Below are 19373 nucleotides of genomic sequence, written 5' to 3' on the forward strand. Positions count from 1 at the left end.
CAAGAGCAGAGCGAGGACACACGGGAAGCTTCTCCAATGCAGTAGGAGGTGGGGAAACTGAGGCACAGCAGAGGGGTGGGAACCACACAGCCCCTGCAGCATTGGGACCCCGGGAGCACTGAGTGGGGCTGCAGGCGGGCGCTGAGCCCTGGGATGGAGTGGGGTGTCCGGGACTGCCTGAGTTCAAAGCCTGAAAATCCTGCTGTGCAGCTCTGTCCTGGGTTGGCACCCACAGTGCTGGGCTCAGCACCATCCTGCCCTCAGACCCTTCACAGCCCTCTTTTGGATGCTATCTGATAGCTTTATGTCCTCTACGTTCCTTCCATCCCCGCTTCCAAGCTCCGATTCCATGCCTGGAGGTGACATCCCCGGGTCTCTGAGCTGCCCCACACCCTCCCACTCAGCCTATGGGGTCTCCCCCACCCCCAGCCCTGTGGTGCCCTCAGTGTTTGGGGTTGGCTCTGAGCGTTGGATGGGGGTGGCTGTTTGGGGTGTGAGGTCCCAGGGGACAGCAGAGGCTCAGCTGTTGTTTCTAACTCCATCCTGGCTGCCCTGGGAAGCCTGCTGGCTCTGTAAACACCTCTGGGGTCAATGGAAAGGGGGACAGTGCCCAGTAGAGGGCAAGGATGGATGGGTGGGATGGCCCCAGGGCCAAGAGTTGGGGATGGAACCCACCAGCATTGCTGCAAAGCCACGTCAGGGGCGGCAGCTTTTCATAGGGTGGCCAAACCATCTTGTAGGGGTCAGATGTGTTGAATTTGGGGCTCTGACACATTCAGAATGTGGCACAGAGGGACGTGGTCAATGGCTGTGGTGGGGATGGGTTGGGTTGGACCCATTGGCGGGGACCCAAAATGTCCCCATGACATCAGAGGGAGGGGGACACCCATGGGTCCTGCAGGTCCTATGGCTGCCGGTCCTACAGCTCAAAGCCTGGGGCTGAGGGGAGCCCCTGCCCCTCCACCCAGGTCCCTACAGAGAAGGAAACCTGAGCCCAGAGCCAATGGCATCCCAAAATTGCCTGCACTGCGCCCCGAGCCCCGGTCCCCAGGCAGGGCTGTGGGGAATGCAGGGCCTTTGTCACCAGCTAAATTTGGCTCCTCTGTGCACGGAGAACAATCCCAGGGCGAGATGCTGGAGGCACAGCCCTGAGGGCATCTTGCCTTATAAAGGGCTGCCATAACACCTCCTTCTGCAGCCTGGGATCCACCGCGCTGTTCCTGTGCCTGCTGGGAGCAGAGCAGGTGAAGCCAGGATGGGACTGCCACTGCCACCACCACCACCAAGCCCACACCAGCCAGGGGGCTGCTGCATCATCCCCCAATGACACCGGTCCTACAGGTGTCCTGGCAGCAGGAGGAGATGGGAACTGCACACCCCATATTCAGTGGGACCTGGGGCTGCTGTACCCCCTGTCACAGGAGCTGCCCCATGCACGCAACTGCGTGTTCCTCCACGACCATAATAGATGTAGGATTAAAATACCAGGCATTGTCTCGCTGGGCTGCACGCTGGGGATTGTTTGCTCCTAAACTTGCCCCTAAAAATATCTTGGGAACAGGTGCTGCCCTCCCCATGGGCTGCACAGAGCCTCCTTTGCGGGGACACCCGGCTTCACAGGGCTGGGGGGGACGGAGCAGCTTAGGGGGTGGAAACTGCTTGAGCATCCCAAGCAGGACGTGGCTGCTCCTGGCCCACAGACCTGCACTCAGCTCTAACCAAGCACCTGGTGTGCTGGCGGAACCCCCTCCCCATCACCCCTTATCAGTGGGGATGTGCACTCCTGCTCTCGCAGCCCCGTGGGCAGCACTGCTGTGGGTGCATCGCTGCAGCTGATGGGCTGTGCATGCATCAGCTCGCCAGGATCTTCACCCCATCTCCTTTTCTGCAAAAAAATAAATAAAATTGGGACATTTTCAGAGAGAAAAGCCACGCAGAGATCTGGCCTCGTGATTTCTGCCTCCTTGCAGGGCTTACCCAGCACTGCGTGGGAGAGGAGCGGAGTGGGAAGCACATGGGCACTGCTGCTGCACCCCGGATGCATGCACTGCACATCGGGCAGCGAGCAGCAGCAGAACTGACCTCATGCAAACAGCAGACGTTGCGCCGTTGGGGTCACAGCTGCAACAAACCCGGCTGCGATGCACGCGTGTGCCCGAGGCAGCGCCCCAGGTGTGTGCTGCACGTCATGGGGCAGTGGGGCTCGCCGTGCACCAGAGGGGATTTGTGCTATTTTTACTGACCACTTGGAAGCCAGCTGAGGGTTAACACTCCCCCTCCGCCGCCGGGCCCCGCAGTGCTCGGCTCTGCACACACCAGGCAGCAGCTCCCAGGTAAGAGGGTCCCCCCGGTGGGGTCGCTGGGGATGTGGGGCTGTTGGTCCCCAGCTGTGGCAGTGGGTGTTCCATCTGAGTCAGCCACCAGCGCTGTTCCGGGGCGGATTGAGTCCTTCTGTGGCTCTCGGGGTTGCTGGTGGGAGCGGGGAGGTGGGCTTGGAGTGCGCCCAGGGTGGGCGCAGGGGGACGGCAGGGCTGGCTGTGTTTGATTTTACAGGGCTATTCCTTTTAATGTTTCCTCCGCTTTTGTGTTTTATGAAACTTTTTACACTTTTGATGGCTGGTGATCAGAGCAGAATGAGCTCGTCCCGATCATGTCTCTGTCAGAGAGCAAAGTCTCTTACGGATGCTCTGGGTCTGGAGCCCCCAGATCCCAAACATGAGCTCACCAGGCACATCCTACTGCTCCGCTGAGCCCTCTGGGAAGCCAAATTAGAGCTATTCTGCCCTAAAACTTGATTGCCCTTGATAGAGGTCGCTGGGATGGGGTCTGGCGTGGGTCCCACCTCCTGGACTGGCTTTGTTCCGAGGGGAAGGAGGGGAGCGCCACGAGGCTCCTCCAGCTGCTGCTGCTCTGCGGGGACACAAAGGGTTTTCTGCCCCCCCCGGGGGATTCAGGAAGGGGCGGTTGGGTCTGCCCTCAGCCCTCCCCGTGTGTCCTTCGGGGCGTTCGTTGCGTCACCAAAAACCTCCAAAAAAAAGAAGCGTGAAATGGGCGGCTGATGTCTGCTAAAACATATATAAATATATCCTATTTTTGGGGATATGCTCTGTAAACCCCAAGGCCTGGCAGGCTCTGTGGGATGGGGATCCTGTGGGGATCTGTGGCTTTTCTCCCCCAGCTGCAACGCTTCAGGTCAGAGCTCTGAGGCAGTGGGGACACAGGGAAGGATGGGGACAAAGTGGGGGCCGCTGCATACACTGCGCAGTGCTCAGTCCGGGGGCACCTCTCCAGGACCAGAGGAACTCTTCTTAACCTTCCCCTTTGTGGTTTAAAATGGTTCCCAAATTCACTGAGGGGTGCGAAGAAGTTGGTGGAGGTGGAACACTGCAGTGTGAAGGAGCACCAGCAGCCCCATCAGCGCCGATGAGAGCTGTTTGTTGCGGAGATGCGCCTTCGGTTTGGATGCAGACAGGGAAGGAAGATTCGATGTGCATTTTCCCAGTGCTTTTCCCACCCCTGGGCTCACGCTGTGAGCAGCCAGCAGGGGCTCAGCATACAGCAGCTGCTGGGGCATAGGGTTACTGAGAGCATTCCAAGTATGAGACGGCGAGCGTTCCGTGGGGAGCAGTGCTGGATGCTGGGGGGGTCCGAGCAGAGGGGGTGGGTGACCCCTCACTCCGCCCCTCCTGTGCACACCCAGACCCACAGATCCCCCCCTGGGCTGGGTGAGGAGTGGGGCGGGCACTGGGAAGCTCCATGGGGCACCAGGGCTGCTCCCCTCCATCGGCAGCACCGCACTCCGGCAGCGCCCGACCGACTCCGCTCTGTGGCTTCTTTCATCCTCCTCTCCTATTTGTTCTTATTCACCGACCCATCTCTCTATATACTCCATAAACTCAGTTATTTCTGCACGTTATTTATTTATTTGTGTCTGTGTGTGTTTCCAGGAGATCAGCCCAGCGCCGCAATGCCGGAGCCGTAAGTAGTGCTGCCCCCCCCCCCCCCCCCGGGGCTCTCCCACTCCTACCCACCGAGATGCTTTTTCCCATGGGGTTCAGACTGGAGAACACATTCCTTGGGATCTCTGTGCTGTTCCCTTTGTAAAAAATCACCTGCCTTCAACTAACCGTGCACTGAGACCTCAGGGTCCTCATGGGAAGCCTGGAGCTTTCTGAGGTCGGAGGACCTGAAAGCACAGAATCACAGAATTTTGGCTTTTGGAGAGGGGACCCTCAGCCCCCACAGAGCTCCGTGCGCTCAGCCCGGCTGCAGGTCGGGCTCACTGTGGGTGTCAGACATTGCACACAGAGAGAAGGAAACCAATGGCAATCCCAAGGGAAACTTCCGACTGCCACCACCTCCTGATTCCCACTCACTGATGCTCTGTTTTCTCCTCTCCTTCACTGCTCCTGCCCGAATGCGCCCACCAGCAGGGAGGTGAGTGCCTCCCTTTGGGAGGGATCGTGCCGCTCCCCCGCCTTTGCTCTGAGTTTGTTTCCAAAGCTTTTTCCCTCTCCTTTCCCCTAGAGAAAATCCAAGATCACAGCCTCGCGCAAGCTCCTGTTGAAGGTGAGTCCTAAGGGCTGGAAACTCCCCGGGTTGGCGGAACAGGAGCTGTGTGGTTGGTGGGATGGCGGTGGGGAACGGCAGCGCTGCGGGAGCAGCTCCCACTCCCACCTCTCTTCTGAGAAACGCTCACTGATGTGGGCTCTGTGGCCGATAGAGCAAATCTCCCCTCCCTTCCCCCTGCGTGGAGGTGGGAGAGGCTCCGAGCCCTCCTGCTCTGCAGCCGCAGCCCCACAGCCCCCGTGTTGGTGCACCTGGGCTGCTCAGCACCACCCTGGGAGCTCCCCTTGCTGTGCCTTGGGAAAGTCTCTGCCACAGCAGAGCAAAGAAGCGCTGAGGTCAGCATCCGTGGGCCCACCGGCACCTCTGGAGACCTCAGCAATGGGATCTGCCCATCCACACCTCCACCGTCTGCTTGTGCCCGCAGAGCTTGATGCTGGCAAAGGCCAAGGAGGAGTGGGAGCAGGAGATCGTGGACAAACAGTCGGAGAAGGAGAGATACCTGTCTGAGCGCATCACCCCCCTGCACACCAGCGGGCTCTCCTTGAGCCAACTCCAGGTACATCCCTGCCCCGAGGATGGACCCCTGCAGCACCGCGGCCACCGCTCACCTCCCCCATGCTCTGCTTGGCCGTAGGATCTGTGCCGGGAGCTGCATGAGAAGGTTGAGATTGTGGACGAAGAGAGATATGACATCGAAGCAAAGTGCAACCATAACACCAGGGAGGTAGGAGGGGGAGGGCGACTTCCCCACTCTCCTGCTCACCCCTCGCAGGTCTGAGCGCTCCTTCTCATGGTCTGGCTGCCATCCGGGTGGGCTGGGACAGGGCAGTGGCAGCTCCGAGCCCAGGGAGAGGTGGCCCTAAGAGAAGGGGCTCAGACCCCGCCGGGGCTTGGGGTCAGCAGACACTGCTGCTTCACCTCCTTTCCTTGCACCCATGCAAGGCTTCCATTCCGTGACCTCCACATCCCCCCTTCCCCATCCTGCAGATTAAAGACCTGAAGCTCAAAGTGCTCGACCTGAGAGGGAAGTTCAAGAGGCCCCCGCTGCGGAGGGTCCGCGTCTCCGCCGACGCCATGCTGAGGGCTCTGCTGGGCTCCAAGCACAAGGTGTCCATGGACCTGAGAGCCAACCTGAAGTCTGTCAAGAAGGAGGACACGGAGAAGGTGGGTAGATGGAAGGACCTCCCAGGGCTGCCCTTGCCCTTCTCCTTCAGCCTCTGAGGGCCGTCCTCATGCCTCATAAGCCTCAGGAATAGCGGGTCGTGTTCATTGCGTGGATCGTAGGACCACCTGGGGGTGTTGGCTGGACCAGGTAACTGGCAGATGATGGCAACAGAGACCTGAGGTTGCCTCAGTGATGTTTCCCTCGCAGAGCGTGAGGGATCCGTCCAGCTGGGATGATGCAGCTCCTTTGCTGTGTCTGTTGAGTTTGGTCTTTGGTCTTCTTGGGTACAAGTAGAGCTCTGATTTGGTTCAATCCCAGTCACAAATCACCCAGGAGACTCCCAGGCCCAGATTAGATAAGAGAGAGCCAGCGCAGCAAGCACACTTGGCAGCAGATAGGCAGCCCAGCTCACAGCAGCTTTGCAGAGATAAGAGAAGGGAGTGAGTCCCAGCGTTGCATTTGGACTTTCTTGCCTTGACTCCTTGCTTTGGTGCACCTTGTGCTTCACAGCCACGAGGAGACGTGCAGTGCTGACGTTCAGGTCAGACCACCCTGGCAGTTCCACGCAGAGTGCTTTGACAGTCCCAGAGAGTCTGGGAGGACTTTTTCTCAGTGCCATGTTCAGGAATTGCAACTTTTTGGTCCTTCCTGGAGCAGCAGCAAAGTTGGGATGTCCAGATTGCTCCCAGGAGGGCTGTGCTGCTATGCCAGTGCCTCTCCTCAAAGATCGCTGTGTTTTACCTGCTGGTCCCAGCTCAGCAGTTTGCACAAAAGCATCAATTTTCTGCTCATTTTTCCTTCTTATTTTTTCCCCCCACTGTTGCTCATAGGACGTATTTTCAGCCCTTTGGACAGAAAACTGCACTTACAGATCTCAACGCCAGGTGGTGATCAGATCTGAGTTTATTTTAGATGCTGTGAGACGATTTGGGAGCACGGCCTGTAATCTATGAATGCCTGTGGGCTGGCAGAGCCGGTGCCTGGGCACGCTCCCAGGGCTGCCACCTTCCCATTCTGCCCTGTTGTGCTCTCCCTGCACTGCCAGCACTCCCAGTCCCATCTGAGATGAGCTCTCCTTGCAGTGAAAGTGCTTCTGCTTGCACTCAGTGTGCTGGTGTAGAACTGGAATAAATCCCACATCGGCTCCATCCTCCTAATGGGATTTTCTGGGATTTTCACGCAGCTTTGGGGTGACAGCCTCATGCACCCAGAGCTCCATGCTACAGCTCACCATCCCCTTGGCCAGCCCCACATCCACACACCCAGGGCAGAGCTCTGATGGAGAGGGCATCTGCAGCAGGGCAGTGGCTGGCCGTGTGCAGGGCTCTGTGCAGTGGGGCGGGGAGTTGTGGGGCTGCCAGTGCTCTGATCCCAACCCGTGTCCCCGCTGTCCCATCCCCCTGGCAGGAGCGCCCCGTGGAGGTGGGTGATTGGCGCAAGAACGTGGAGGCCATGTCGGGGATGGAGGGGCGGAAGAAGATGTTCGACGCCGCCAAGTCCCCCACGGGACAGTGAGAGGTAATCCCAGAGAGGTGTTAACCCAGCCAGGATCCCAGTTCCTTGGGCTGCTTTTTGGGAAACTCCTCTCCTGCCCCCCTGCTCTGCTCTGTTTCTCTCCCACAGGAGCACCAGGACAGAAGAACATCCCCAACCCTTCTGGCTGCCCCCTGACCCCCTGCCTTGCTGCCCCTCTGCCCTCTTTGCACCATTGCCCTGAACTCCCCACTGAGATGAACCACGTGGACAACCACCTGGGAAGGAGATCTGAGCTTCTTCCTTTCAGCTCTGCCTCTCTCCCCACTTTCAGTCTCACCCACACAAGATGTGCTCTTGGAGAGGCCACCATCCACCATCCCCTCCCAGCTCTGCAGAGAGGGGACAGCCCTGCTCCCCGCGCTCCCAAACCTCCAGCGCAGCCCAAGATGTGCCCATGCAGCTGCATGTATATTAAAGGATGGTCTCTGGGGCCGAACACTGCATGGGCTCATCTCTGCGTTGGCCAAGGGTAGGTGTGGGTACATAGCAAGGTAACCCAGTGCTTTCCTGTGCCCTGGGCTCAGCCTTGCATGGGGATCACCTCTTCCACCTCCCACCAGGGTACCCCCAGATCTACCGAGCCCACCTCTGTCATTTCCTACATCACTGCAGCAATGGGTGTGTGCACCCCATAATCGTGTCTCCCACTTGGCCATGATGCCATTGGGACTGGAGATCCCAGCTCGGCCACGGTGCCATTGGGGTGGGAGATCCACCATCGCGGCCCCAACAACAAATGTGAACTCAGAGGTTTCAGCTCTGATCGCACTGCCCGCGTGGGCACCGTGCCGAGGCTGCGTCCTGGGATCCCCAGAGGGAACTCACACACATGGCTGTGATTCTGGCAGGGGAAGAAAGGTGTGGAGGGAGAGGCAATAACTGTACCTGACCGACTGGAATGGCTGGAAAATGCAGCGAGGTTTCATGGAAACAAAGCCTTCTTCAGAACTGAAACAGAAGCAGAAAACCCAAAACCAAACCGAGTTGGGGTCGGGAACGCAGCTCTGAGCTCAGCGTAATTATGATAATCGGGTACTTTACAAACAGGGGTGGTGTTTGTGGGGCAGGGAGGGCTGGCAGTGAGATGAAAGGCAATGGGGAGGTGGGTGCTGTGGGACCGGGCTCTGGTGGGCACTGCTGGGATGCCCAACATGTCTCCAAACCCTCTGCACCGAAACGCCGTACGCTGCGGCAGAGCGATGCCCGGGGCTCACCAGCACAGCCCTGCGGCCAGGAATGCTCTCACTGCAGGCTATAGTTGGCTCTGTATGGCCACAGCCATTTTGCCCTGGGAGCGTTTGCAGCTCTGTTGGTGGTGGGAGCTGCAGAGGGAGGGCTGGGGGCAGTGGGCAGCCCTGGGTTGGGTGGGCACGGCCCCACGGACCCTCCAACCCCATGGCCTCCGCAGAGCACTGCATGAGGTCAGTGCCAGGCTGCCAGCTCATGGAGAAGCTAAACTCTGACCCATTGCTCATATCAGAGGGAATTCCTCATTAATTACAACTAATTTCCTGTGCTTTGAGGGATGCAATCTGTCGTGCAGCTGCTTTCCAGCTGGCAGCATCAGTTACTTCATGTAATGCAGCTTGAAAGGCTGCCAGTGACACTGCTCCTGGGGGACAGCCGTACCTCTTCATCATTAGCTGTGGCCCTGGGGCATCACAGGAGATGGCTTCTGCTGAAGAGGCCTCTGCAGAGGATGATAGGAACCTGAAGGACTCTACAGCACCCCTGGGGCACCACAGTGGCAGCTCTGAAACAAGGCATCCAGTGCCAGCCTGCCTGCCTGCCTGCCTTCCTTCCTTCCTTCCTTCCTTCCTTCCTTCCTTCCTTCCTTCCTTCCTTCCTTCCTTCCTTCCTTCCTTCCTTCCTCCCTCTCTCCCTCCCTCCCTCCCTCCCTTCCTCCTTTCCATGGTTGGGTTTTGCTTGATTTCTGAGCAAAAAACAACCAACCTGAGATGCTTTCCTGCTTGGCTTCCCTCTCACAGTGGAGGTGCCTCAGTGCTCCCAGTTTCTCACACATCACACCCACCTCCCCCAAAGCTGAAGGAGTTTTAGCCAGGGAGCAAAGTGTGATGGAGGAGCGGAGCTGGGGCCGCTCAGGACCAGCGGATGGGTGGAGGTGCAGGATGTGCTGCTGGGCCCCGGGGCGAGGCTGAGGAATGCCCCAATTACAGCACAATTATGAGAACTGGAAGCTCTCCACTGCCCTCAGCCAAAGAAACACGCGTGGGGATGAGGCACAGGACAGTGTTCCCAAGGGAAAGAACAATCCTGGCCGATACCGGCCTGGCTCCTTAACGGGTATAAATGGGTGTCCTCTGCTGCTCTGCGCCAGGTGAGGTTCTGGCCTCCCAGGAGCAACGGCTGGAAAAGCCACAGCGAAGAGGGAAAGTCCAAGGAGAGATAAATGTTGAGGGAATAGATGGGAAACAGCGATGGCGAGATAGCAAAGCCTGCTGCTCACTCTGGCATTTTCAGCATAGCAGAGATGAAGGACGGTGACGAACACGCTCAGAAGGATCTTGCAGGGCTGGGATTTGGGGATAAAATGGCAGTTGACCCTACAGGGAAAATCCAACATGAGTTTGTACATAAAGGATCGGCTCCTGGTTGGCCATTGCCAACGTGGAGGTGACAGTTTGGGGTTACAGAAGATGTGAAAAAACGTAGAAAGCAGAGGGGAGGGATGAGCTGACTGCTCTGGGGCAGCAAATATCTCACACCAGTGGTGTCCTGGTGGCTGGAGATCAATGCTTTGTGCTGCCAAACGGCTCAGCTTGAGGCAGCCCAAAGCAATGGGGGGGTGGGGAACGGAGCTGGGAACTCCGTGCTGGAGGAGAAACTCACTGAGGGGTCTTTAAAAAAGTCTCTGAGCTGAAAATAAGGATCAGGGCAGTCCGAGGGGGGAGCATCACCAACACTTATCCTCTGCCCGATCGCTGTCTGCTAAATCCTGGCTAGAATTTCTTCATCTTCATCATAAGAGGAATCACAAACTGCCAGGTTTTATGTTCCTTTTCTCCATAGATCCTAGCTGGGGGTGTTCTTTCACTGCGCTCAGCCTAATCCTCTGAAAAACCCTGCTAAGTCCTGTGCCTCACTGATATCCTTTGGCAATGCGTTTTGCAAGTAAAGCACTCGCCGTGCATTAATCAGAAGGGTTCACTGCTTTCTAGCAGCTCGCTGATGCTGGACGGCTATATATAGTTTGTCAGCAATTAGTGGGACACTTACAAGGTTATTTGAGTAAGTTCTGCTCTTTGTGCCGCCACTCACGGAACTCCCTGTATGGGTGACAGCACTTGAAAGGCAACAGTGACAGCAAAGAGGAAGGAAAGCAGAACCGGCTTGGGGTGGGTGGCCCACAGATAGGGGACAGAGATGGCCTTCAGAGATGGGGTTTTGATCAGGAGCCTTTGGTTCAAAGAGACCACTGGGGCTGCTCAGGCCTTGGCACACCTGGAGGAATCTGGGGACGGGGTCCAGGGGGCAGCCCAGAGGGACGGTGGGTTTGCTGGGTGGGCTCCCCCAAGGCCTTTTGAGTGCTTCTCAATGCAGCAAAGCTCACAGCAATGGAGAGGCCACAAGATGTCCAGAAAAAAAAAAAAAGAAGGCTTCAAGGAGTGGGGCAGCCTCCCATCTCCTTGGGCACGCTGCGCACCCAGCCGGAGGTGTTTAATGACTGTTTTGGATCCCGGAGAGCCAGCGGCTGCCTCCTCCCACGCACCCACGGCAATTCACCTCCTCCAGCCTCTCGCAGGAGGCGGTGACGGGCGCAGGGTGCTGGTAGAACAGGTTCTGGGCTGGGAGTTGTCTCCGAAACCCTGGGAGACCTGGATGGATCCAGCCCAGAGCGCGGGTCTCGCTGCGAGCCCTGGCACAGCAGGCAGTGAGCTGAGCTCTGCTTTGCGTGGCACTCCTGGGCAGGGCGGCTTTTGCACGGCGCTGCTAGTAGACAAATTACAGCCCTGCCTCTGTCCAGGTAGATAAGAGACCATGTGATGCAGCGGGGTGGTAAACGGGCTGCAGGAGGGTAAAGGTGCACAGGGAAATAACCTTGCAGGTTCCCTCCCTCCTTGGGCTGCCAGTCCCCGCCGACCCACCTTGGCCTGGATGCCTGCGAGGTTTTGGGGCTGCCGGAGACCCACGAGAAGCAGCGATGTCTTTCAGCAGGAGGAATTGGTCCGACCTCTCCAGGTGGGTCAGGGCAGCGAGGATGGGGTCAGGGTGGGCTGCCGGCACTGCGGGGTGTGGGGAGGACGGGTGTTGCCTTCAGCTGCTGCCCTGTTAGTGCTCGGTGCATGGGGGGGTTTCTCGTGGGTGGGTGAGACCTGGAATGGTTTTGTTTCTTCTGCCTATGGGAGAAGGGAAGCAGCTCTGGGGAGTTATCCTCGCCCCATGCCAGGTGTGTTCCTGGTTTGGGGGTCTGTTTTGCTCCTCTCTGCACTGGTTCTGGGAATGGCTGGGAGGTTTTGTGCTCTCCCGTGCTTGCGAGGCCCCCAGAGCGTGCCCAGGCTCTGCCCATCTGATTCATCCCCACCGCCAAACCTGCCCTGTCCCATGGCTGTGCCCTTCCCGACAGCGATTTGGGTTCCGATGGGAGCTCCTGGGCTGGGGGAGGTGGGGGCTGGGGGCTCACACCCAGCCCAGGGACGTGGGGTCGGTGCTGACACTGCACACACCCAGAGCTGGTCACAGTGAGTCAGACACAGCCCACAGAGCGGTGCAGAAATCCCTGTCTGGCTGTTGGCTCACCCAGCCAAAGGGCTTCCAGGACGGCTGTAGTTCGGGGTATAACACCCAATGGGATCAGCCCAGAACTGGGAATGGATCCCCCGGTGCTGTCAGTGCACATCGCTGCCTCTATCACGGGGCTCTGGGACAGATCCAGGGCGCATCCAAACCCCATCCAGGGCCACCTCCATGCCCATCAGGTCCTGTGCCTGCCACTTGCACAAGGCAAGAAGGCGGTTTCTCCTCCCATGAGATGAGACAGCATTCCCTGAAACAGCAGAGATGTCAAATATCTCAGCACTAATGATTAACAGGGCAGGAGAGGACAAGGCAGGGGAGAGCTGCCAACCTCCTTTTACTCATCTCTTTGAGGTTAAAAAAGGTAATACAGCGAGAAAGGAATCCGTCTTTGAAACAGCAGAGGGAAAGACTGGCAAAGCAAATCCATAGCCTGATGTGTGGATTATTTCATTACCAATAATGAGAAACTGCACGGCAGCAATGCCAGCTATGTGCCGCCTGCAGGAGCCAAACAAACGCGAGGCGGGGAAACCTCAGTTTCATTTTGGAGGCTGCGTGTGCAAATCAAAGGAACGCGGGCTCGGAGGTTGGGCTCTGTGCTGTCGCTGTGGGGGGGCAGCACCTCCATCCTTGCAAATACAGCTGAGTGGCTCTGCAAGGGCAGCTGAGCCGCGCAGAGATGTTTGCAGGCAAATAGAGGGGAGCGCTGCTGCAGTGCTGGGGATGCTCACAGCGGAGCCCCATGGCAGAGCCCCACCTTCTCCATCCCTGCTGCACCCCACAGCACTCTGCTGGGTGATGGGGTGGAGGAAGGCGGCACACGCTGTGCCATGACCCCATCCCCGCTCTCCGTTCCGCACTGCTGCCCCTGCAGCCTCCCCGCCTCCGTCCACCAGGAAGAACAGGAGCTGCGAATGGTCGCGGGGGGTAATGTGGTTTAATTTATGACCCAGCCTTCATTACACAGTAACTCACAGAGCGCTGTGTCCGCAGCGGTGCCGGACCCGGGCGTGCTCTGACTTTCACATCCTTAAAAGTCAGCTTCAGAGCAAATGCTGGGTCCGGGTGCAGCTGCATGGAGTGCTATGTGGGGCCGGATCCTGTGGGGGCTGTGAGTGTTCATGGCCGGGTCAGGGCTGGGGCTGCAGGTACACGGATGCTGTTGTGAAAACCTCATAGCAGCCTGGAAAATATTGCCCAACACGGTGGCAGAGAGAGCAGGCATGGTTTGAGTGGAGAAAGGAAGCTTGTTTTCCAAACAGCTTTGCGTTCAGGTGGCTGTTTTAGCCTAAAAGCCATTGCTTTGGCTGGCGCCAAAATGGCTCTTTAGAGGGTAGTTTGGTGTAAGCTGTGGTTATAACAAATTCCCGGTCCTTCTGGCTGTGGGTGCCAGAGGAGATCCCTGTCCTTCTGCCTCTGGGGCCTTTTGCACAATGAATATTAAAAAGCCATCCCCATAACCCATAATGTTGTGGCTACGACCTGCTGCTGCCCATGGGGACCCACCCGGGGCGCGTGGTTGGGATCCGTGCTGCGGTTCCGGGGCTCTGCTGAGTTCCAGGTGAGACATCCTCACCCAGATGATCTCACTTAATGTAGGGATTCCTTTCCGATGAGCGCTGCCCTGAATGGGATACATTAGGAGCTGGAAAGCCAAGTGCTCGCATTGGGAAATGCGGGGATCAGTTGGGTGGATCGGGAGTGCTTTACGACACGTGGTTCGTGGTGGTGTCCCCTCCCCTGTGCCCAGCAGCCCCACAGCTCTGCTGTGGTTGGATTTTGGGGTGGTCCTGTGCAGAGCCAGGAGTTGGGCTTAGTGATCCCTATGGGTCCCTTCCACCTCCAGCTATTCTATGACTGTGATTCCGCATCTCCTCCCACACAGCCTGGCCAGGCAGAGGACACTTGAAGATGAAGAAGAGCAGCAAAGGGAGCGCCGGCGGCGGCACCGCAGCCTGCTGTCCTCCTCGTCCATGGATGAAGACCACCCCAGCCCCGGGAAGGACCCCAGCCCCGCTCCCAGCAGGTGGGTGCCGGGTGTCAGCTGTGCCCTGGGTGCTTCCTGAGCAGGAAGAAGCAGCCCAGCAGCCAGCCTTGATCTGTGCTGGAGGGAGCAGAGAGGTGCCCCATCACCGGGTTAACCTCACCTGTGGGCTGGAAGCCGAGGTCTGACCCTGCTTGGTCTCTCTGCAGGCCCCAGGCCCCGGTGAAGCCGACGGCTCCCGAGGAAGATGAAGAGAGTAAGCTGACAGAGGTGCTGAGGACGAAAGAAGGGAGACGGATGCGGTCACCAATGGCAGTGTCTGAGAAACCAAAACAGGAGAAGGAGCAGCAGGAGGCAGGAATGAAGCCACGCACGGGGCAGGGGAGCATCGCGGCTGCAGAGCGGGGTCAGAATACGGCCCCAGCAGGAGAGCAGCAGCCGGAGCAGAGCCACGAGAGGAAGGTGACGGCGAGAGGACGGCTGCAGGACAGAGAGGGATCGAGTGTGGGGACACTGCGGGGAGAGCAGAGGAGAGAGGAGCAGCAGCAGCGAGCGGCTCCAGAGCTGGGGGGCTGCCGGCTGCGCGAGGTGAAGATCCTGACCCGGACCAGGAGCTCCAGCACGGAGGAGAAGGCAGCCTCGGAGGGGACCTCACCTCCAGCCCCGCAGGTAAGCGGGACCTGGGCACGGTGCTGAGACTTGGGCTGGGAAGTTCTGGGTGCTGGAAGGACAAAGGAGAACCAAAGGGTACCAGGGGGGAAATGCAGCCTGTGGGCTGTTGGGGAAGGTGTGCTTGGGGAAGTGCTCCCTGACCTCATGGGGCCGTGGGCTGAGCAGCACTCTGTGAGGTCGGGGTCTGTCCTTGCCCTGCCACACGCTGTAGATGGACGAGGAGGTACCACGGTCCCACCACCTCCTTTCCTCACTTTGCATGTGCCTCTATGATCACCTTCTCCTGCAGCACTGCCAATTGCCATAAGGTTTCCCCAAAGGGATGTTTGAGCTTTGCAAATCCTGGCTGCTCTGATCGCTGCGCCTGCACCTCCCCTGCAAACTCTGCATGGCTGCATCAAATGTCTGCTTTTTTTCCCAGCAACCACCCAGGAGTCCCTCAAAGGAGGGAATGCAGCCGCCTCCCAGCCAGGAGGAACCTACAGAAGGGCGGGATGCTCCTCCAGCTCCTGCCACCTACAGCAGCTCCATCAGAAGAAGCAGCCCAAGAACGGTCTCCTTTCGGGTAAGAGCAAAACAAGGGGGAAAAGGAATCACGTTAAGGCAGCAGAAGATGGGAGCAGGGAAGGGTTGCTTTGGTCTCCAGGCACAGTTCCTCTTCCAAAATGTGCATTTGAAATCCACCCTTCGGTCTGGGCATTGCTCTGCTTCAGTCTTTCTTCTGTTTCCATTCTCCTTCTCAGACCGAAAGTCCCTTGCAGCAGACAGTGTGTTCACGTGCGTTGTGCTGCAGTGTGGGAAGGGGGGAGAGAACAGGGAGCTGGTTGTCAGGGAGACCCCCAAAGGTCACAGACACAACCGTCCACCCTCTGGCATTTCTGTTCTTCTCTGAGAATGCCAAATGAGAAACAAATACATCCATCCTGCTTCTCATGTCTTGATATCTCGGGTTTGAGATGTGGCTCTTCCGTGGGTGAAAGCAGAGCATGCCTGAGAATGGGGAAGCAGAGTCCGACCCAGGTTCTCTTGTTCTTATCTGTTGCTCCTGTATTCCACCCCTTTATGTTTTCCAGGTGATCTCAAATAAACAGAAAGAAGAAAGTGAGAGTCCTCTCACAAGAAGGTCAGAGCTCTCCCCGTGCTGCCTTTATGGGCAGGGATGGCCCCTCCTCTGTTTTCAAAGGGAGGAGGTGATGGGACCTACCTGGCCATGGGTCTGCAGAACGCCGGCCCCAGGCTGGCTGGGCAGGATGCTCAGAGGAACAGCACACTGGGAAGATGGGACGTGGCTTAGCAAGCATGGGGGGTGGGTCGGCAGTTGGACCTGATGGCCTTAGAGGTCTTTTCCAACCTTAAGGATTCTATGACAATAAGACGAAGAGCAGATCTGGCAGTGCTGGAGATGGTAAGCTGGGGAGCCAAGAGTGTGGGCCATATTAATTCCCATTGATCTGGGTCGCTGTCAGGGATGGGGCTGTTTCCCTGGCAGACAGGTGCAGGATGAGTGCCTGGGTTGGATGAGCTCTCCTCCTACCAAGTGGAGCCCCCCAGGACTGTGGGCTGAGGTGAGGAGATCCGGGGGGCTGCATTCAACTCTCTCCCCTCCTCTTCGTCACCAGTGCAAGCATGAGGATCCCCGGCAGCAGCAGCAGCATTGAGGAGAAGCTGGAAAAGTACACGTCAGCTGTGCAGGTAGAGAAACCAGGCTGGGAGATGTGCGATGGGAGGGAAAGGGTGGCCTGGAGCTGAGTGGGGAGAGAGGGACTGTGCTTCACCAAAAAACCCCCATCCTAATGGGGCTGAAGAATGTCCCATGTGGGAAACGGATCGGTCTCAGGGTTTTAGGAGCAGAACCTTGGAGAGGGTCGTGGGGACGCTGCGCGGTCCTGCTGAGCAACACCAAGAGCTGGAGAAGGTTAAGGAGGGAGCAGACGGTGGGCTCTGCTCTGCAGCCCTCGGGATGAGCACAGCCCCCACTGATACCCCACTCTCTCTCGCAGCGCTCGGGCTCAGTGAGATCTTCCCTGACCGTGCAGAAGAGCCTGGTGCTGACCTCAGACGGGGTGGCCAGCAAACGCAACTTCTTCGAGGCCAGCACCCCCAGCAAGGCAGAGCCATTTGCTGCCAGGAAGGTGAGGGGGGACGTTGGCTTTTTAGGGCAAATCTTCCCCATTTTGGGTACCGATAGGATAGACATCAACGTGCAGTGGGACAGGCTGCTGCCTGGATGGGTTTGGAGGGAGGTTGGTGGTGGCTGTGTGGGCAGGGCAGGGCTTGGGCCACCGAAACTGCGCTGTGGCAGCGTGGGGGGTTGTTTTTGGGGAGCTGGGACAGAGCCAAGGCGTATGCTGGTCCTCACCTGTGGATTTGCTCAGTCTCCCTGTGCCCTGAGCACGGCCCTGGGCTGTGTTTGTGCAATGAGAGAGCTGGAGCTGTAACCCTGCTATCCATGTCTGTGCCACAGGACAACCTGAAGATCCCGGGATCGGTGACATCACGCATTAATCTGTGGATCAGCCGAACTCAGGAGCCTGCCAAGGATGAAAAGAGCAAGGTAACAGCTTGTGCCATCGCCTCGGGGTGAACCCTGAGCCCTGGCAGCATGGTGGGACATGTCCCTGCATCCAGGGGGGCAGGTGGGGCTGGAAGGGTTTGGAGGACTCTTGGTTGAACCCATTAAAGGCTTTGATACTTCATACGGGCTCTGCGGAGCTTGAGGACCTGCTGTGCACCAAGCTGTGCTTGGGGGCTGCAACGATTTACATCCTGCATGCAGGACGCCCCCCAAAGGATGGAGCCCCACAGCTGCGGGGACTCAGACTTGGCTCCAGGGGCACGGATCTGGGGGAGATGGGGAGGGGGCACTTTGACCTCCAGGCAGCTTTCAGTGCTTGGAGAGATTCAGCAAGGAGAAGCGCTGGGCAGATGTCACCCTATACAGCAATAGGATTTGTTGCTGCTGCTCAGGGCAGCCCTGTGGTACAGGACGAGGAGGGGCAGCCCCAGTCGGTCAGACATGCCTGGGCACCCCCAGCACTGAGCTCTGGGATTAGCACTGCCCAGACATGACTGCATGGGAGGCTGCACTGCCTCGGTCTGCCTGGAAGGGTTTGCTTCTGGGGTCACTCCTGGGCTGTTTTTTCCCCTTATAACAACACTTTCCACCATGCACTTCCTGGAGACGTCAGTTAGGTGGAAATGCTTTGCCCAGAGGCGCGATGCGTGGGGAGGACCTCCCCGTGCCGCTCACTATGCTCCTGTTTGCAGGACATCAGGAGAATCAGCAGCCTGCCAAAGCGTGACGTCTGGGTGAAGCAGCCCAGAGAGAGCCCTGCAGACACTGAGGTAAATGTGGGGCTGCTCTGAGAGCCGCCCTGGGCTGGGGCAGGGCTGGGATCTGCATCACCGGCAGCCCCATTCCTCCATCGTTCCTTTGCTTTCTCTTCCAGTTGTAACAATGCCACACGCAAACATCAGCAGATGATGAAAACTGTTCTCTCTGAAGATCAAAGCCCGGCCCTGCCCTGCCGTCCAGCAGCCCACACTGCCACTGAGTCCCCACTGCCACCTGCGGGTGGAACGGGGTGGCCCGGGGTCCTCAGCTTGTGGGCTGGGAAGGAAGAAGGCTGGAAGTCCGTCCCTGCGTCCCCTCTCCTCGCTCACTGCCTGGCCAGGAGAACCCACACCTGGAGGCTCCCTGCAGACTCTGAACAGACCCTTGCCTTGCTTCCCTACAGCGTTTCGGTGTCCTGCTCCCATTCCCTGGCTGTGCCCCGTAACTGTGCTTGCTAAAGGGATCTGCCCATCCCTGTCCCTTGCAGCTGGATCGTGTCAGCAGTGAGGCTGCACATCCATAGACTGTGCCCGGCCCCGTGTGTGGGGTGAGGTGGGGGGCAGGGAGATGTCACCCCCTCCCCAGGGCTGGCCCAACCAAAGGCAAAGGCTGCAAAATGTGCATACCAACGTAGCCTGGAGACCCCCAAAGCCACCTGGTCCCCACGTGCCTGCTGCACCCACCTGGGGGGACACCAGGAGCCTATAATGATGCCCAAATCCTTCTGCCACAGGCTGGGGCTGTGCCTTCAGCAATCACTGCGCTGTCCAAATTCGGTGTGGGACCCTCCTGCTGCCCCCAGATCTGCTCTTGCTTGTTTGGCTTTGGGTAGGACTTGATTTTCTTTAGGACTGGGTTGTTTTCTAATAAAAGTGGCTCCTTCTGAAACGTTCCTGCTCGGCTGGGACCTGAAGGACTCGCATCCCATCATCCTGCAAGAGGAAAAAAGCCGAAATTTAAGACAAATCTCTCAGGGTGGGGGATAAAAGAAGTCTGGGCTTTCACATGACAGCATCTGGGGCTGCAGCAGAGGGTCGGGTCCGAAGCGCTGCCTTATCAGCGTCCCCAGCCCTGGGAGGTGACAGCTGGCTGGCTTGTGTCAGCCCCTCGGGCACTCACGTATCTCCGTCCGACGGGTTTAAAATAGCAAAACTCTGAGGCCACACAATAGCTTGGGCTTATATGGGCTCCTGTGGGGGAAGGGGGAGCACGGAGGGGGCCGGGGCCGCTGCTGCCAAAATAGCAGCTCACAAGTGTTGCATTCCTCTCTGGGCGCCGGGCACATTCCTGCTGGCTCTGCCCGCCCCGGGGTGGGCGCCGGGGGGACCTTAAAGCCTCTGCCCCCCAAGGAGCCC

At 58.3% G+C, this 19373-nt stretch overlaps 2 protein-coding genes and 1 long non-coding RNA gene across 5 annotated transcripts; 2 read left to right on the forward strand and 1 right to left on the reverse strand.

Moving 5' to 3' along the window:
* Positions 1-2295: 2295 nt before the first annotated feature.
* Positions 2296-7711, forward strand: TNNI1 (troponin I type 1 (skeletal, slow)). Of its 2 annotated transcripts, none has more exons than XM_004934839.5 (9): positions 2296-2333; positions 3948-3978; positions 4431-4437; positions 4528-4569; positions 4994-5125; positions 5204-5293; positions 5557-5733; positions 7142-7252; positions 7358-7711. In XM_004934839.5, exons 2-8 carry the CDS (start codon positions 3968-3970, stop codon positions 7247-7249), a joined length of 567 nt encoding a protein of 188 aa, XP_004934896.1. In that variant the 5' UTR covers positions 2296-2333; positions 3948-3967; the 3' UTR covers positions 7250-7252; positions 7358-7711. The 2 variants fall into 2 exon arrangements, with proteins under 2 accessions (XP_004934896.1, XP_419242.3); XM_419242.7 differs by having other exon boundaries at positions 7542-7711.
* Positions 5760-9420, reverse strand: LOC121107605. Its single transcript, XR_005841876.1, has 3 exons — positions 9224-9420; positions 8156-8218; positions 5760-6887 (listed from the first exon to the last, which is right to left on the reverse strand). It is a non-coding gene; the product is annotated as an uncharacterized LOC121107605 (long non-coding RNA).
* A 145-nt stretch (positions 9421-9565) lies between these two features.
* Positions 9566-18910, forward strand: LAD1 (ladinin 1). 2 transcript variants are annotated; one of them, XM_040652816.2, is made up of 11 exons: positions 9566-9608; positions 11362-11470; positions 13914-14054; positions 14222-14681; positions 15106-15249; positions 15758-15807; positions 16304-16376; positions 16685-16816; positions 17149-17238; positions 17952-18029; positions 18134-18910. In XM_040652816.2, exons 1-11 carry the CDS (start codon positions 9581-9583, stop codon positions 18137-18139), a joined length of 1311 nt encoding a protein of 436 aa, XP_040508750.1. In that variant the 5' UTR covers positions 9566-9580; the 3' UTR covers positions 18140-18910. The 2 variants fall into 2 exon arrangements, with proteins under 2 accessions (XP_040508750.1, XP_024999604.2); XM_025143836.3 differs by lacking the exon at positions 9566-9608 and adding an exon at positions 11086-11255.
* Positions 18911-19373: the final 463 nt, after the last annotated feature.

Source organism: Gallus gallus, chromosome 26 (genome assembly GCF_016699485.2).
Source record: "Gallus gallus isolate bGalGal1 chromosome 26, bGalGal1.mat.broiler.GRCg7b, whole genome shotgun sequence".
Taxonomy (NCBI): Eukaryota; Metazoa; Chordata; class Aves; order Galliformes; family Phasianidae; genus Gallus; species Gallus gallus.

What these genes read in the sequence shown, in the direction of transcription:
- LAD1 (XM_025143836.3), top strand. Translation starts at nt 11,111, where the DNA reads ATGGATCCAGCCCAGAGCGCGGGTCTCGCTGCGAGCCCTGGCACAGCA. An exon ending in CCCAGCCCCGCTCCCAGCAG is followed by an intron (nt 14,055 to 14,221) that starts GTGGGTGCCGGG and finishes GTCTCTCTGCAG; the next exon opens with GCCCCAGGCCCCGGTGAAGC. An exon ending in GAGAGTCCTCTCACAAGAAG is followed by an intron (nt 15,808 to 16,303) that starts GTCAGAGCTCTC and finishes CTTCGTCACCAG; the next exon opens with TGCAAGCATGAGGATCCCCG.
- TNNI1 (XM_004934839.5), top strand. An exon ending in CGCGCAAGCTCCTGTTGAAG is followed by an intron (nt 4,570 to 4,993) that starts GTGAGTCCTAAG and finishes TTGTGCCCGCAG; the next exon opens with AGCTTGATGCTGGCAAAGGC. An exon ending in GCAACCATAACACCAGGGAG is followed by an intron (nt 5,294 to 5,556) that starts GTAGGAGGGGGA and finishes CCCATCCTGCAG; the next exon opens with ATTAAAGACCTGAAGCTCAA.